This window comes from Bradysia coprophila (genome assembly GCF_014529535.1).
Source record: "Bradysia coprophila strain Holo2 chromosome X unlocalized genomic scaffold, BU_Bcop_v1 contig_185, whole genome shotgun sequence".
In the NCBI taxonomy this organism is placed as follows: domain Eukaryota; kingdom Metazoa; phylum Arthropoda; class Insecta; order Diptera; family Sciaridae; genus Bradysia; species Bradysia coprophila.
This window is the reverse complement of record NW_023503305.1, coordinates 697,433-714,275: the sequence shown is the minus strand read 5'-3', so window position 1 is coordinate 714,275 and position 16,843 is coordinate 697,433. Positions and strand designations below refer to the sequence as shown.

General features: G+C 34.3%; 2 protein-coding genes across 2 annotated transcripts in view; both read left to right on the top strand.

Moving 5' to 3' along the window:
• The first annotated feature begins 913 nt into the window (after positions 1-913).
• LOC119068458 (vesicular acetylcholine transporter) lies at positions 914-16,087 on the top strand. Its single transcript, XM_037172043.1, has 2 exons — positions 914-1,709; positions 13,281-16,087. The coding sequence occupies exon 2, from the start codon at positions 13,562-13,564 to the stop codon at positions 15,359-15,361; it is 1,800 nt and encodes a 599-aa protein (XP_037027938.1). The 5' UTR covers positions 914-1,709; positions 13,281-13,561; the 3' UTR covers positions 15,362-16,087.
• The window catches only part of LOC119068511 (choline O-acetyltransferase), a gene marked incomplete at its 5' end in the record, with an annotated part of 80,738 nt that continues 65,327 nt past the window's right edge, over positions 1,433-16,843 (top strand). Inside the window, one exon of the mRNA XM_037172116.1 lies at positions 1,433-1,709. Within this exon, the coding sequence (XP_037028011.1) occupies positions 1,433-1,709 (277 nt within the window). The remainder of the gene's footprint in view (positions 1,710-16,843) is intronic.

Genomic DNA, 16,843 nt, shown 5'->3' with positions numbered 1-16,843 from the left:
ATCCAATTTCGGCCGTAGAGAGCGGCCGAGAAAGTGCGATCTTGGTCCCAAATACCTCTCTCTGAGAAGTACGGGAAAATCAAACGTTTCCACCATTTCGTGTCAAAATTCGTCGAATTTCAGTCTTTAATCGCAAAAATATCTATTTCTGCATCCGAGAATTGAAATATGACACATTTCCACCTCGATAACTAGATATGAACAAAATTTCAAAAGAAATAAAATTTGTGTGGGTTTCAGGTCGTTTAGTGTCGCGACGTGATAGTCGAGCATGGTGCCATGGTGTTTGAAAACGAGCTGCGCTCAATGCCATAGAGACAACTTTAATGATTTCGGTGTGTCTCGTGTATTTTTCTTTCGTCTTGCTGCAAGCCATTCCATCTGCGACGGTGAGGGATTCGCACTGTTTTCCCCAATCGAATAGCTAAATGATTTTTTTTTTGCATAAGATATTGTTAAGCTCGTCTCCGACTCGTATTAACAATGTCACATATAGTACGTAAACAACTTCATTTCGGTACATGTATTCAAAATGGCTACGTTAGTAGGAATTCTTAGCGCTTATCGTGCTTTTATTGTTTCACAGTTGGTGGTAACATTATCAATAGATTTTTCAAACATTCTTTTCTTAAAAAAACAATGAGTGTTTACAATGTTTGAGTTTGAACAATGTTCGGGATTTAAGGAAGTAGCTGAATGCGAGATACGAAAGAAAAATAAAAACTTCAACATCTCACCAAAAACTCATTATGGACGAAATATTTCCGTTCATACGAAAATAATTTTTTCGATCGATTGTCCTATTTAAAGAAAAATGTGAAAAAAACACTTTATCGATCCCAGCAAAAATACAAACAGAAATAATAATAATAACGAAAACAATTCACGCGCTACAAATAAAATTTCTTACCACGGCATAAGCATCTCAAATGGTCTGACATGTACTTCTACAACAATCAACGAAAAAAAATAATTTTTGTATCAGAATTCACATAACGATTAAACAACGGATACCATCGAGGATACACAATAATGACGTCACAGCAATTTTCTGCCAATTGCTTTAGAGGGTGAAAACATGCGCCGTTGCCATCGATCGAAATGCGGGGATATACGAATGTGTTATTGCACTGTTTGTACAACGGGGGGTTGAAAAGCTACACTCGAATCCCGGCAGATTGATATTACCTTTGCTGCAACCAGGTCGAGTTGGTCCACTCGACAGTGCAGATAAAAAAAATATTTTTTTTATCTTGGACGGTAGCCCTCCATTTTGACAACCAAATAAAATTTTCATTTTTCAATAACTAAACAATCGAACAGTAATATCATACGAGTGGAAGCGTACAACGGCAAATAATTGAGAAAACAAATTTTAAAATTCGGAAAATTCGGCCGTTCGAAAAAAAAAATTGTTTTTGATTCGGTGTGACGATATTGTGGATTACATAACAGTGAAAAATCGTTGAAACGAGAGCGAAAAAATTTCATTGAATCGGAACATTTTTGGTGGTACATTTTCCAAATTTATTTATTGAATAACGCAAATAGGACCGTGGCGTCATCGGAAGGTCCTAGTGGTGGTGAATCCGCCCTGTTTTCGAAATTAGGTGGTGCCTTTTTCGGTGGTCCTAATTCACCCCAAAAGGTTATTGCCAACGTACGCGGAATACTCGCCAATCGTTTGACTGGAGCTATCCCAGATACAGGTTGGTTATACAATTTTATTTAAAACAAAAAATCTTTTCCCTTTTTACAATTTGTATATTCAAATTTTGATTGAAAAAATTCCGTTACGAAAATATTAATTCCCAAAACACACTTCGCTGTTTATCCAATTAAAGTCTTCCCACAATTACAAAACTTAATTATTTACCCATGCCTTGACATTTTAATTCAATTTCTAACGTTACCTTCCATCAACTTTGACTATTTCGATGATCTATCGTTTTTGAATTTTGATACGACTTATAATGGCACCCTCATACCCTCTCTCGTTATTCAATTATGTTACGAATGAATTTATTAAGAAAATGTTTGTTCGCAGTAGAACAATGTGTTAAGTTGAATCGTGCAGCTTAGGAAATTAAATGGTTTCACCGACGGTAGATAGAAACATTCTTCGACTTAATAAACTTTGTCCAAAGTTGGAGTTCATTTTGTGTATGTGTGTGTGTGATAATAGATGGGATTTTTTTTAATGAAACATTGGTACCACATTGTCGTGCTTAACTTTCTCATTGATTATTGATTCAATTACCCTTTGAGTTTACAGAAATAACTCACTGAGAACGTATTTTCTTGACCTAGAAAAGTTTTCTGTTCGACGATAAATTTTCAAAATGGCGGAAAATAAAACAAAACTTCGTTTCTCTGTTACTTCATAAAATTTAATGGAAAAACTGAGGATAAAACAATCCCACTTTTGAAATAGCGTTATATAAAAGAGTGCTATCATATCTGAGATACAGTTCGTTTTCCATGGAACGCATGATAATAAGCTTTTTTTATTGCTCACAGTTTACACTTAAATGGTTACGTAACATGTGATGAGCCCACATAATTCACGTACCACCTGATGGAAATAAAAACCGTTGAAAATTAATGTCTTTTCAGCCATTGAGAAAACGGTCTTGTTTTCTTCAACCAATAATCTGGACATTACTATTTCAAGTGATAATTTAACTAAAATCGATAGACCTTTAACTTTGTGGTCAAAGATTTAATTACCGATACATGCGCAAAATACACTGTTCGGAAGAATTTCCAACGTCTTTTCCATAAAGTTAAGTATCAACCCTTATAATAAAAAAAAAAAAAACAGATTGCGTGACTTACTCCATCAATAAATAGCGTGCTTATAACTCGTTATTTTTAGCTCAGACACAAAAACATCGAATGCTAAATATTGTTTAATGAATGAGAAAAATATGAAGGGTGCATTATTGGAACTTAGTTATTTGGTTCTATTAAAAGAACTTTTTTTTTCGGCCGTAAATTTTTCTCTAAATTTGGAAGTAGCACTCATTAATCTTGGCCATTCGAATGTCGGACTTGGGTTCCATAAAAGGGGGTAACCATTTTCAGTCCATTCGAAACTTAAAATTAACGAAACCAAATCAACTTGATCATAAGTTAGTCTTCCCTTTGATCATAAGTATAATATTTTCCATTATAAAATTAGTCATTTGTATTAGAATACGATGCTGCCAAAGGTGTAATAATAACTGAATCAATTTTAGCGAGATATCATTTAAGAGCAAATCGGTTTTTATTGAAATTTTAGAATCTTTTTAGAAAAATTCGAAAAAGTATGACACCTACAACGTCCACAAATGCTCTGTTGAACAACGTTAATTCTATTTTTTTACTTTTTGCTCTGAATAAGTTACTGACTTTTACATGCTTTTGTTTTCCCTATGGTCGAAAGTGGCTAACACCTAAGGAAAACGAGAAATTTGGTTTAGGTTTCAAAAGCATGTAAAATCCATTATATTATCCTCGTTTTTGTGTGTTTATTGACCTGGCCTTCGCATCGGATCAACAAAATTCACACGAAAACTCCACTTTTCAACTTTTTATCACTTGTTATGTAAATAACTATTAAAAAGCAGCCAGTGTTAATAACTTCAAATTAATCTCATTCCAACATTATACATACGTTCCATTGATTATGGTAGTTGCTAAGAAACATTTTCCACATTAACACTTTTCCATCTATCAATAGAAGGGAAAAAATTGAGTAAGGAGTGTCTCTAAAGTATTCAGCCAATTCGTGTTGATGGAACGTTTATGTGGATTGATATAAGTTTAAAATTGGATGGTTTTTAAAAATAAATGACTGGTATAGGACATGAGCTTAGATCTATTTCTAAAATTTCTTCGTAAGGTTGTTATTGAGTACAGACATAAGAAGATTTTCTAACTTCATGTGAAGAATAACACGTATCTGGCGACAAGAAAATTGAAATTTCTTTTAATTACGAGTGGTCATTATGAACTCGAAGCCATGTCAATTGAATTTGACGTCATTAGGAAATAACATGCCAAAGTTCTTTTATACTCGAATAATTCTGTTATGGTCTGGATCGGGTGTATATGTGTACACAAGACCTTATGCATACATTTGGCCATTAGACAAACAAACAAAATAACTTTATTATTGGATCGTGACGGAATATATTGAGTATAAAATCGTCAGTAGCTACGGGGAAAAGAGTCTTGTGAAGTTTATTGCCGAATAGTCTAACTTTTTCATAGTATGATTCTCCTGGAAATGATGAGTTAGAAAATAAGTTTCTAAACTAGTCAGTTAGCGACCTTTCTTGATCAACGTCTAGCTTAAAGTTGAGTATGAAAATTATTTTCATGCCTTGGGCATAAATTTCAAGATTTTTCTCGTAATTTAGGCCATCAGCATGAAAAGTTGTATACGCATTTGTGGTTTTAGGCACTTTCGCTAGTCGGACTACAACTCGCGAAATTGCCTAAATAAAATATACCGTCCCCCACGGATACGTAAATAACTATAACTTAACTGCAGCAACTAAAAAATATGTCTAAAAATGATGTGTCATCATTTACCATGCAAAACCATTCGTACTAACTCTCTCATTGACTCTTGTTGGCTACAATTTTTCTCCTCTATCAACATTTACTCAAGATTATTGTCATTTCCACTGACCAGTCTTACAGAGCATATATTTAGACGATATATCATTGATTCGACATTGTTTTTTGTTTCCTCGGAGTTAATTAAAACAACTAACGCACACACTTAATTAAAACGCTGACCATATTATGCATCCAACAGATACCACATATACCAATTTACAGTACAACAACCATAATGATTAATTAGTAAATCATTGAATAGCTTGTCACACCCAAACTAATAAACCGAATTATTTATCGGAAATATACTACTACGAAGGGCACTAGCACATAATAATCTGACAACTCATTATATTTATTTAATAGTTATTCAAACACATTTTCCTATTATTACCCATGATATTCGATAATTCTTTCTTCTTCCTTTATTTTTTTTTTTCAATTCGCTCACCCTCGACATACAGCTCAACAAACAAAACCACCATATAACCGTATCGAAAACCATAAATCTATAATAGTGACACATGTTTTGTGTAAAAATAATCTAAGATAAATTTAAAAATACTCAAGGAAATCATAATTCCTCACTTCACTCAATCATTTTTATGGCTTCATAATTCCTTTTAACAAGTGGGGATTATTTTCATCGTTTTTTCCATTATACTCCTTCATTACAACCTCTGCCTTAGCCTTAACCGATGAAAGGGTGTTTAATGAGATGGAAGCATTCGCATTTATCGATAGATTTTCTTGTTTGCGGTTTCGTATGATTTAGTGGGCTAATTCGACATATGCTTTGCATTGAGGTTTCTCGTTTCGACATTATTCCGATGTGACCGGAACAAAGGTGTTCCCAGGAAAGGGTGCATTTAAATATCAGTTGGAATACTGTTTTCGCACTTGCCTTCAAAAAATATTTGGTCCGAAAGTTTTGATTGGAAAATTTGTTGTTGGTGCCTGTGAATTGGTAGAAGGTGCATTCCGAGAGCGAAGGGTAAATGCGTATAAAACAGGCTAGAAGAGAGATCCGAAGTTGTTAGTTTACTTAAACATGTGTGGTAAAGTGAACTTTACTTCAAGATTTCAGTAAAATACCCTACTTGGTAATGGGAGAAGTGATGGCAATGGCTTCGAGAGTGTTTTCCGGTTTCGCCTCAGATGAATCTTCTCCTCGGAGCGTGACATGCCTCATCAATGACCTTTAATTTCTCTTTATTGCCATGTCTATCTCCTTTGTCTTCAAGTCTTGCATGGTCGATTTTTCAGGAATTAAATTTAATGCAAATTTGTATCTGTCACAATAATGCGCCACAATAAATCTGTTCGGATTCGAATTTCTTTTCATGGCATTTTTTGTGTATCGGGTGTATCTCACACTGATAACACGACTTTCCACTTCTCATTTTCTTTCCTTTATTTTTCTTTAAATTACGTCGTTTACGGTTTTCTCGGTTATAACAGTAAAAACAGTTATCCTTGTTTTCAGCGCTCCTCTTCGAGTAGAATACAGAATTAATGTGATGCATATATATATATATGGGCGACAACATATATATTATCTATACGTACAACCGAAATAAATCCCTCTTTTCTTTGACGTGGTCGTGTAAAACATCCCCAATTGTTTAGATACGCGATGCCATTATGTCAAAACAAAGGGATTTTGAACGAGGGTGACATTTTAAGGAATAAATATAGAAAAATAACATTTTCATTCTTTTATACATATATTCCATCTAACGTACCCGTTCGGAGAGGGATATTGTCTGATATATTCCTGTTGAATTAGGGTTAGGGGTTGATTAATTGCTTTTTTATTGTTTGCAATGTCTTTAAAAAAGCATTTTTTTTTGTCGACTGGTTGTAATGAATACTATGTTTTCGTGGCGTATTTTCTTTTCTCTCCGAGAGCAACAAATTGCGATTCAATTGAGCAATAACATTTCTTAAACTATGTTATCCACCAAAGTGATAATTCCAAAGAAAAAGTTTTCACATCATTTCCAAGTCATGGCAAAAAAAAAATTTAATAAAAAATTTAAATCCTTGCTGGGAAACTTCCAATCTGCATACATCAAATTAAATCCTTATAAATTGTGCGACTTTATATTCACATAAAGTTCTATGATGAATGAATTTAAAGAGGAAAAATTGGAAGAAGGAAAAAAAAATTCAACAGAATATAAAACTCAGCAGGACGTATGCGGAAACGGAAACATGGTGTGGCAAAGATTTACATTAGAAATTAAATAAATGAAAGGTATTTTGCGTGGGATTTGACTGTGACTTAGGTTATTTATTTAGCGATTGAAAATTGTGAAATGAAAATTTTAGGGCATTGAAAGGAATTTTTAACGAAGCGAAAAAGATAAAATTACATTAAGCAAACGTGAATGCATTACATTTCAAACATTCTTTTTAAGTGACTGAAATACGCATAATAAACGCTGTTGGTTGCCCCTATTACAATGTCATACAGCACCTGTAGAGATCGAAATTACTTCTGACGCATTTTTTTTTCATTCTCTGCGTATCGTGCAGTCTGTCTGGTCTTGTCGCAATTGCGCTGCAGGAATTCTCATCACTATTCGTTGTTTGATTTAAAAGCATTGTAGTATTCTCATTAAAACGTCTCCTTTATGTGTCCTTCAATTCATATTTTTAGGCTTCAAGCATGAACGCTGGCGGCTTGAGTGCAAAACTCACAAATGAGATTTCAGAACATTATCTGTTGTAGGTAATCTAACTCCAGGTACAGTCGGCGACTCTCAAATAAGTGATGTATTTTGTGGCAGCTGTTTTTCAGTTGATCCACTCATAGAAACTGAACTATTATTATGTCTTTTAACGGTTTTCCTACCACGCGCTTGCTTGTAACTATCTAACCCGTATAACAAGCGTAAGCACTTTTGTCTGTATGAAACAAAATGCGTCATTTATATGAGAGTCGCTGACTGTAATATGTTTTCTCATATAACAATTGCATCACTTGCAAATGCGAAAGATTTCAGACATTTCCTGAAGACTAGATTAGACTACACTATGAATGGTCTGCCCTATTTTCAAAACGAAACAAATTTCCCAACTATAGTTACAATTTTTGCTTAATTTTTTTTCAAAAATGACGACCGTTTGTGCCTGTCAAGTGCAAGCCAAAAATTTAATAGATTCAATTCCACTTTGCTATGGAAACGGAAAATACATTTGGTAGAAAAAGTTTCAGCAAAACATTTTAAAGTCGTGTACGTTTTTTAATTCCGCTACTTTTCCATTCATTCAAACAACAAACACACACATAGAGAGAAAGAGAGTTCACAACATGAGTTCATGTTATACGTTGGGGTGATTACTTTTGATATTTCATACCTTTCGCCCATTGTGGAATGAAATACGTTGCCTCGTACCTTCCGTACGGTATAAACAAGTGCTCACCCTAAATGTTATGTGTTTGGTAGGCATATTCCGTATACACATAACATACATTTTTAACAAGGGCCCTGACTGATAAAATGATACAACTTAATACCCAAGGGCATGATTTGCTCTGCTTTATTATAACCTTTTCGGGAAATTTTCATTGCAATGCATTAGCTGGGATCAGGTTATATCTGTACTGTTTTTACTATCCACTTACACGAACAAACATTACGTTCGATGCTAGACGAAGTTTAAATTTCTTTCTTTTTTTTTTCTTATTTCATTTTAGCTCATGAATCGATTTTTTATTCTATTCATGAAGTATCCAGCAACCCAAACAAATAAAAGATCGACTTACAGAAAGAATCTATTGTGGGCATAAACCCATTATGTATGAGGACATGAGCATATAAGAACGAACAATGGAAATGGTTTTATTGCACATATCCTTATCCGTTTTGATTAGGTGATTCTTTCAATATGTTTAAACGAATTGTCCATTTTGCGGATTCTGGCTTTTCATTGTTCATTGTTCCGGTCAAAATTTCGTTTTGCTTACGCATTTGTTTCAAAAATAAATTTGCTGAATTTGTGATGGACGTATGTTCTGATATAAGTTTACGTTGTGAATAATTGAAATATTTTGAACTGGTGTAACTGTCGTTACTCTAGGAATTATCTAAGAAATTTCACACACAACTCAGTCCTATGCAAATAAATATATTTCCATACATCATAACCCCCGCAAGACTTTCCATAATATTTTTTTTATACTTTCAACACTGTAAGACAAAACGTTCCAAAATGCACCATGGCGACATTTTCATTAACGTCGTTAGATATAAACATAAAACTTACCCTTCTCTTATTTCGGCTCTAAATAACATATAAGCTCATATATACCTTGTTCGCAAACAATTTTATATTTTGGGGATTCGATATCACATTATCCTCTGTTGTGTATCTCAAACATATCCCCAAATAATGTGTATCTCAAACATATGCAACTCAACTCCTATGTATTATGCTTTGGCAATAAATTATTAAATAGCTCTGAGTTTTCATAATACTGTTTAAAAATGCATAGGCTCACTTTATCCCAGTTAAGCTTAACAACAAAAACAATATCCCTCTCGTATAAAATGCACGTATACAACACACAGGGTCGCATTGTATGCGATGAAAGAATATTTCGCTATTTTTACTCTGTTTACGCGTGTTTCAAGATTTTATGTATTCAATACGCTGAGTTCTTACTGACGACGGGATGCATGCACGGGGGTGTGTAACTTAGAACAATTTTTATTGTCTCTGTTAGAACATTTTTCGATTTTTGTACCAGCCCTGTTCAAAATGAGCGACTCGTTTTTTTTTATTTTCTGAATGTTATAGTTTTCGGCAATTGACTAATCGATGGTATTTCTACTATATTTTACGACAATTTTTATGGTAAAATGGTACACCCGTGAGGGTATGATGTTTTTTGCATTTAAAAATCGTGGATTAAACACTTACCGTAAAAGCTGATTCTGTTTCGGTTCTATAGAGTCTACAGTCATTATTAGAAGCCAATATAATATGTCCTCAATATAATATCTGGTTCATCCGTTGAAGCCGAAGTCTATTTTAATTATTCAAAAATCGTACAGTTAAATGTTAAAATGAAATCGAGGGCAAATTTTGTCTAAAAATATTATCCTCGCCTCGTTCAGGTAATGTTCGTTTATTTTATGACGCAAAACCATATTCGAATTAAATATTTATGAAGGGACAGACCCAATTATGCACATTAAAATACTAATGGCGTAGACCGCATAGCCTTTTCAGAATAACAAATCAAAAAGTACAATACATGTTGGATGTGTGAACTTACTGTGAATGCATTGATTTTGCATTATTTCGATTGATCGTACAATTTCAGATAATTTGATGGGACTATTGCTAGCTGAAAGAAAGAAAATGGAAACTGGCTTCGTAACAAACTACCTTGAATTGATTATTGCAATGACATGATTCTTAACAAGTGAACTTAATTTACTCGGCCTTTAATCATCCATCAAGTTAATTATTACTGCCAAGCCTGTTATGTGTTCAATGTTTGTTCAAAATTTGTTTGTTCGAAATGAGGCCATTTTACGACCATATCGAGTTTACTTTAATTATGATCTATCGAAGTCAACATAAGAGTCTTAAAAGTTACCAGAATGACTTTGATAAGTCGAAGTTTGATTGCACAACAGCCAAGTCAATTCTTAGACTTATTAGATGTGATGTTCCGGTCCTTTGATTACTGTCGTTATACTCTAAGAGCACGAAACGTCTTCAGGTCATCACCCTAGAGACCTTCACAAAGGTCGGGTTTGCCTACACTATCTTGTGGTGGTCAAAGAGACACAGACTCATTCCAAATGGAAAGTAGAATGTCAGATAAATGTAAACATATTCTGATACTTGTGAAGGTACAAAATTGACATAATGGCCGCATTGTCTTTCAGAAACCTTTGCAACAGTACCAAAAAAGAATAATACATTAAATGACATCTTCGACTTGAGAAGGTCTCATGGTTTCTGTTCATCTTTTCCTTATAAATAATAAATTCAACTGATCCGTAAGTTCACCGATACTTGCCTTGAATACCTATAGGTATGTACTGAAACATTTGAAGACATCACCCTGTCGAAGTGGGGAGTGGAGCTCGGCTCCTGTTACATCGACAGCATACGTACGTGAGATTCAAAATTACAACTACCGTCTCGATCATAAAATATTCATAGAAAACATAACGTACGTAACTTAAGCATATAGTTGGCAAACAAATTCTGATTCACTTTATGAAAATGTCGAAAAATGGAAATTTTATTTGTCGTAACTGCCTTACTTTCATATGAATGTTTCCACTTTGCCACCATGTATATTGTATATATATTATATAGTGTTGTCATACACTTCTTTAACATTCTATCCAAAATTAAACAAATTTCGTCGGTATAGGTGGATGTGAAACGATGTCTGAAATACGAAACTTTTAAAAGTCCCTTATATAAACGAAAATCTACCGATCCTGAATATTTCATGAAAATATACATTTATATCCAAACGGATTGTATATGTACAATATATTGTAGGTAGGTTATACACAGCGTTCCTTATTCAATTTATAGAGCTTGGGTTGAAAATTGATCGATTTTTCAAATTTTATTTTAACGAAAATAGGTAGCGCATTATGTATACCTGCCTGTGTAAAATCTAACCTAAATTCCTCGTTAGTGGAAATAGAAATCGGTAATACGATTTGGATGTTATTCTATACTCATCACTGATGATGATGAGTCATCGGCCATTAGGAACAGATAGATTTTGTGTTACATTCGTATAATGAAGCAATGCATCATCCGGTCATTATGGAAATCATAGTAATGAGACTGTCACTTGGGAAAAAATAAATCACTCAGTCTGATGCAGGGATTATTTTGATCAATCAATTTCTCAAATATTTATGAAGATCTCTTCAAATTAAAAAAATAAAATAAATTTCTCAATTATTATTTAAGTACGACTTCCATTCCCTTGCTTTTCAATTTCAGTCTCGCAAAAGTTCTCGTGGTTGATCCATTTTCTCATAATGCCACCGGTTTTACCACTTGCCTCGAAACTGGCTACTGACAAAAATCAAGATTTTTTCGAGATCTATAAGTCGCGTCGATTTTTTGTTTATTTAATCAACAGAATTTTCTTACCCACTTGAATCAGGGCATATTTTTAGAAAATTAATTTTCTAAATTTGACAAAAAGATTCCAAAATTTGCTAGAATTGTCATTGGCAAATTGGGAAAATTTTGACAAATATTAGGAAACTATTCTACCAAAATATGGAACATCGAGCACTGACAAAAAAGAGTTAAAAATCTTACCTGTAGCAGGTAACTTTTTCTCTAGGTAATCTAGAATAGCTGCCACAGCTGTAGCACCTCATACAAAAAATACAGCCGCAGAAGCTAATCTAGATTACCTGTAGACAAAGTTACCTGCTACAGGCAATAATTTCAACTCTTTTTTGTTAGTGAAGTCCACAAAATATAAGTCCTGACTCGAATTGACAATACATTTCTGATAATGAAAAAAATCATGTTGTAAGAAGGAGATTTTATGTGTTTTTTGAGATAGTTTATTGTGTACTCGCTATAGAGCTACTCAAGCTGCTACAGGAAGAGTCAGTAAAATTTAAGTACTAGTATCCTTCTGCTGCTTCCTGTTTGTTCCACTAATACAAACAAAACGTATACTTTTGTTTGTGTGAATGGACCAGCTGAACAGCTGAAGTAGATTCACACCTAGATTTCGGTAATCAACTTACTTCAAGCATGAGTGGTACTCTAAATAGAGTACTGAAAGTGGACATTACATCATACAAACGTAAAACATTCTAAAAACATGTTCATGTAAAGTAGAGTACTTGCAACAGCAGATGACCACCAGATGCTTGAAGTGCGTTGCGCCAATACATAAAAATTCAGTCCTGTTGACGTATTAAATGTACACCAATTCTTGAATTTTCACATTTGTCTGACCACAGATGTAAATGACTCATATACAACGCTTATCGAGACGAATCTATAGATTTTTGAAAATCACTTTTCCTTACCGTGAAAATTCTTCCTGCTAAGGAAATCATGTAGATAGATATACAATGCTAGGACAAGTGAATGTTTTGATTGTAGAAATTCCCACTATTTATATTTGAAAATTCATGAATATTCACTTACCGATAACTTGCTCGTCATTATATACCTACGATCAATTGAACATAAAAAAGATAGAGAAGAAAATCACCAATGAAACGAAATCAATTTTATTTGCATTTTGTCTACATATAATTTGAACAAGTAGTTTTGCATAATAAATCCATAATGATTGAAATGTGTGTTTAATAAATAAATTAGAAAATTTTAAACGAACCGTTAATCAATTAGCAATTATTAGTTTATTTACAAAGTATAATTTTAAGAAAAACCAATAACAGGTTATAATTGAACATAAAAAATGGCTTCCTTTGAATCACAGAAACAACATTTCAATCATAAAATCAATAAAGCAAAATAACAAACCATTTTTAACTAAGAAAAGAATTTCTTTTGAATGAAACAAAAAACAATGAGAAATATTTTTTTAAAAAAACAAAAAAAAATATTGAAAAAATCGAAGTATTACAAAAAAAAATTAACGGAAATATTGTTTCTGTGTGTTAAAGGTTGCCTTCTTGGACCAACAAAGTCACTGACCAACAACCACACTTAAGAACTCGAAGAGCTACACAAATAATTTAAAAACAAAAAACCAAAACCATGGAGACAATGCCTTAAATATCGCAAACAAACGAATCGCATCATCTGTTTCCAGAACAGAGCCGAAAAAACTTTACTACGGACAATGCCTGCGCATCAACAGCACTAACTACTGCTTGAGTGAACATCCGCTCAGTATTATCAAAGGTAATAAGTGTTAACGAAAACCAAAAAAACAAAAACAACCATGTCATTTCAAGTACCATTGATCAACCTCGAATTTAACGAGGTTAAAGAGATATTATGGACCAAAATTCAAGAGCCACAGAACCAACGGAAACTGATTTTGGTCATTGTATCCATTGCTCTGCTATTGGACAATATGTTGTACATGGTCATTGTGCCGATTATCCCCGATTATCTGAGGGAAATTGGTACATGGGGTGATCCGGGTAATATAACCCTTACCGTTGGACAGCCTAGAGATCATCATGGCCAGGATTCTGCCACTGGATTTCTATTCGCATCGAAAGCTATTGTGCAACTAATGGTGAATCCATTCTCCGGAGCTTTAATTGACAAGATCGGCTATGATATACCTATGATGATTGGTTTGACGATTATGTTTTTCTCAACGGCCGTCTTTGCTTGCGGAAAAAGTTACAGCGTTCTGTTTTTCGCACGGTCACTTCAAGGAGCTGGTTCAGCGTTTGCTGATACATCCGGATTGGCTATGATTGCTGATAGATTTACGGAAGAGAACGAGCGGTCCAGAGCTTTGGGCATTGCACTGGCTTTTATCAGTTTTGGATGCCTGGTTGCACCTCCATTCGGTGGCGCGTTGTACCAATTTGCTGGAAAGGAGGTGCCATTTCTGATACTGGCTTTTGTGTGTTTATTGGACGGTCTGATGTTATTGCTGGTGATGAAACCAATAGCAGAACAATTACGAGCTAGTAGTGAACAGAAGGCTCCGTCGATACCAATTTGGAAATTGCTGATGGATCCCTACATCGCAGTATGCGCTGGGGCTTTGATGATGTCAAATGTTGCATTAGCGTTCCTAGAACCGACCATATCGCTATGGATGGAGGACTATATTACAACAGACAATTGGAAGATTGGTATGATCTGGTTGCCAGCATTTTTCCCGCACGTTTTTGGCGTAGTACTAACTGTCAAAATGGCACGGAAATATCCACAACATCAATGGCTGATGGCTGCGTGTGGATTGGGGCTAGAAGGTTTTTGTTGCTTCTTAATTCCACTGTCAACAACATATCAAATGTTAATGATTCCCATCTGTGGAATATGTTTTGGAATTGCACTTATTGATACAGCACTGTTGCCGACACTTGGCTACCTAGTAGATGTTAGATACGTATCCGTATATGGCAGTATATATGCCATTGCTGATATTTCATATTCAGTTGCCTACGCCGTGGGTCCGATTATAGCTGGCGGTGTTGTCGAAGCTATTGGTTTTACTGCCTTAAATATTGGAATAGCATTTTCAAATATACTCTACGCACCAGTGCTGATATATCTGAAACACATTTACGACTTTAAACCATTCGAAAGCGAAGCAAATATTCTAATGGCCGATCCGCCGAACAAAGAATACCAAACATATTCCATGCAAGATCAACGCCTTGTCGATGGCAATTTGAAAAATCACCTCGAATATCAGAATTACCAGAACGATACTGGTGGCATTCAGGAATCGAATGTGGACCAAGACAATGGGTATGCGGCACAATATGACGGATACCAGCAGCAACAACAGTATCAGCCAGGTTATCAAGAACAAGGCGGAACTTATCAACAACAGCAGCAGTATGTACCACCGCCAAGGCCGGCACCTCCACAACAACAAAATCAATTACATCAAAGGCAGCTTCCGCAACAGCCGGCAAATCCATTCCGCCAGGCAGAACAGCAACAACAACAGCAGCAGCAGCAGCAGCAACAACAACAACAGCAGCAGCAGCAGCAACCACCGGCGCCGAGTAGTAGAGTTTCGAATCCATTTAGACAAGGAATGTAAATTTGTTGAATATGACTTAGGTGTTACAAAATGTTTATTTAAAATATACTTCGTTAGTAATCAAATTTTCGAGCGATATGAATGCATTCCAATTGTGGTGTCTATAACATAATTTATTGGAAAGAATTTTATTTATTTTATTTCTCTTGAACGTACTTCCTTTAAAATCCCCTTGAACCAATTTAAATTGTTAACTTATCAAGATAGATTTTATGAAAATGTGAAAAATTTGTTACAGTTTTGTTATTATAAACATTGTGCTTATCGTTTGATATTCATATTTTATGGTTATTAAATATTTATGAAGTTACAACTTGAAACTATAAAAAAAACCAAAAGAAAAATCAAGAAGAAAATAGAAAACAAAACGAAAGTACTAAATTAGAGATGTTGTGCGGTGTACTCAACACAGCAAAATGTATGTGTACACTAACAACAAATATAATTATACAACTTTACTTAATGTTATCTTTCTTATTGTATTTAGAGAAGAAATGCAAGCTAAAAAAATAAATTTATCAAAAACATAAAATTATATAAACTTTGAATGTTGTATTGATCATTTCGTAAATCTTATATATGGTTCTCATACCGAAACGTTAGGCTAATTGTTTTATTTTTTAATAAACCAACCAATTTTGGACTGTAATTCGGGTGGATTTTTCCCCCTCGCTACCAATTAATTTTAAATTAAAACCAAAATTCAACGATCAAGGAAAATTAAAAAAAAATTAATCAAACGAAATACTAGACTGAAATTATTAAAAATATATTCCAGTGCCCGAGAAATATTTTAAAACATTTTTTAATGATATCTCAAGCAATTAGATAACTCACATTAGACACAAATTACTGATTATCAACTTTATCATAATTCTAAACCTAACTTAATTCACGCAATAAGCGCGCAGAAAATTCAAACAGTTTTAACAGCTAGTGTCGAATTTGTTACGTTAAATTGCAGTACGTCACATAGTTTTAACTAGAACGCTCACATTTGTCCTATGTCCTGGACGTGTCCTGGATTAAGTTACAGGGTATGCGGAAAAAGTAAGCATTCCGTCAGGGATTTATGAGTGCTGAAAAATTTAACATTTCCATAAATTCAAAGACCCAAAAACCGGAGGCAGGAGCGGTTCATTTTCTAAACGTCAAATAAGGGACTGACATAAATTGAAAAATTTCATTCGCAAAAAATATACGGCTACTAGATTATTCAGGTCCCTAGTCAAATCAGCGCTCCTGCCTGGTTAACTTTACTCTGTCGTGATACCAGCCAAATTTACCAGCATTAATCTGGATACCTTTGACGTTTGAATGCGATGCCCTGAAAACTGCATTGAATGTACGTTTATAATGACGGTAAATAAAAGGAAGATTGCAAACTTCACTTACAAATTATACGCAAAGCACTGCAAACCAGGCACCAGAACCAAGTTTAAAAATACATATTGTTTCTAATGTGTTCTGGTTTGCACTTGG

Bases quoted from the DNA above. Each gene is read 5' to 3' on its own strand.
- LOC119068458 (XM_037172043.1), top strand. From the start codon at position 13,562: ATGTCATTTCAAGTACCATTGATCAACCTCGAATTTAACGAGGTTAAA.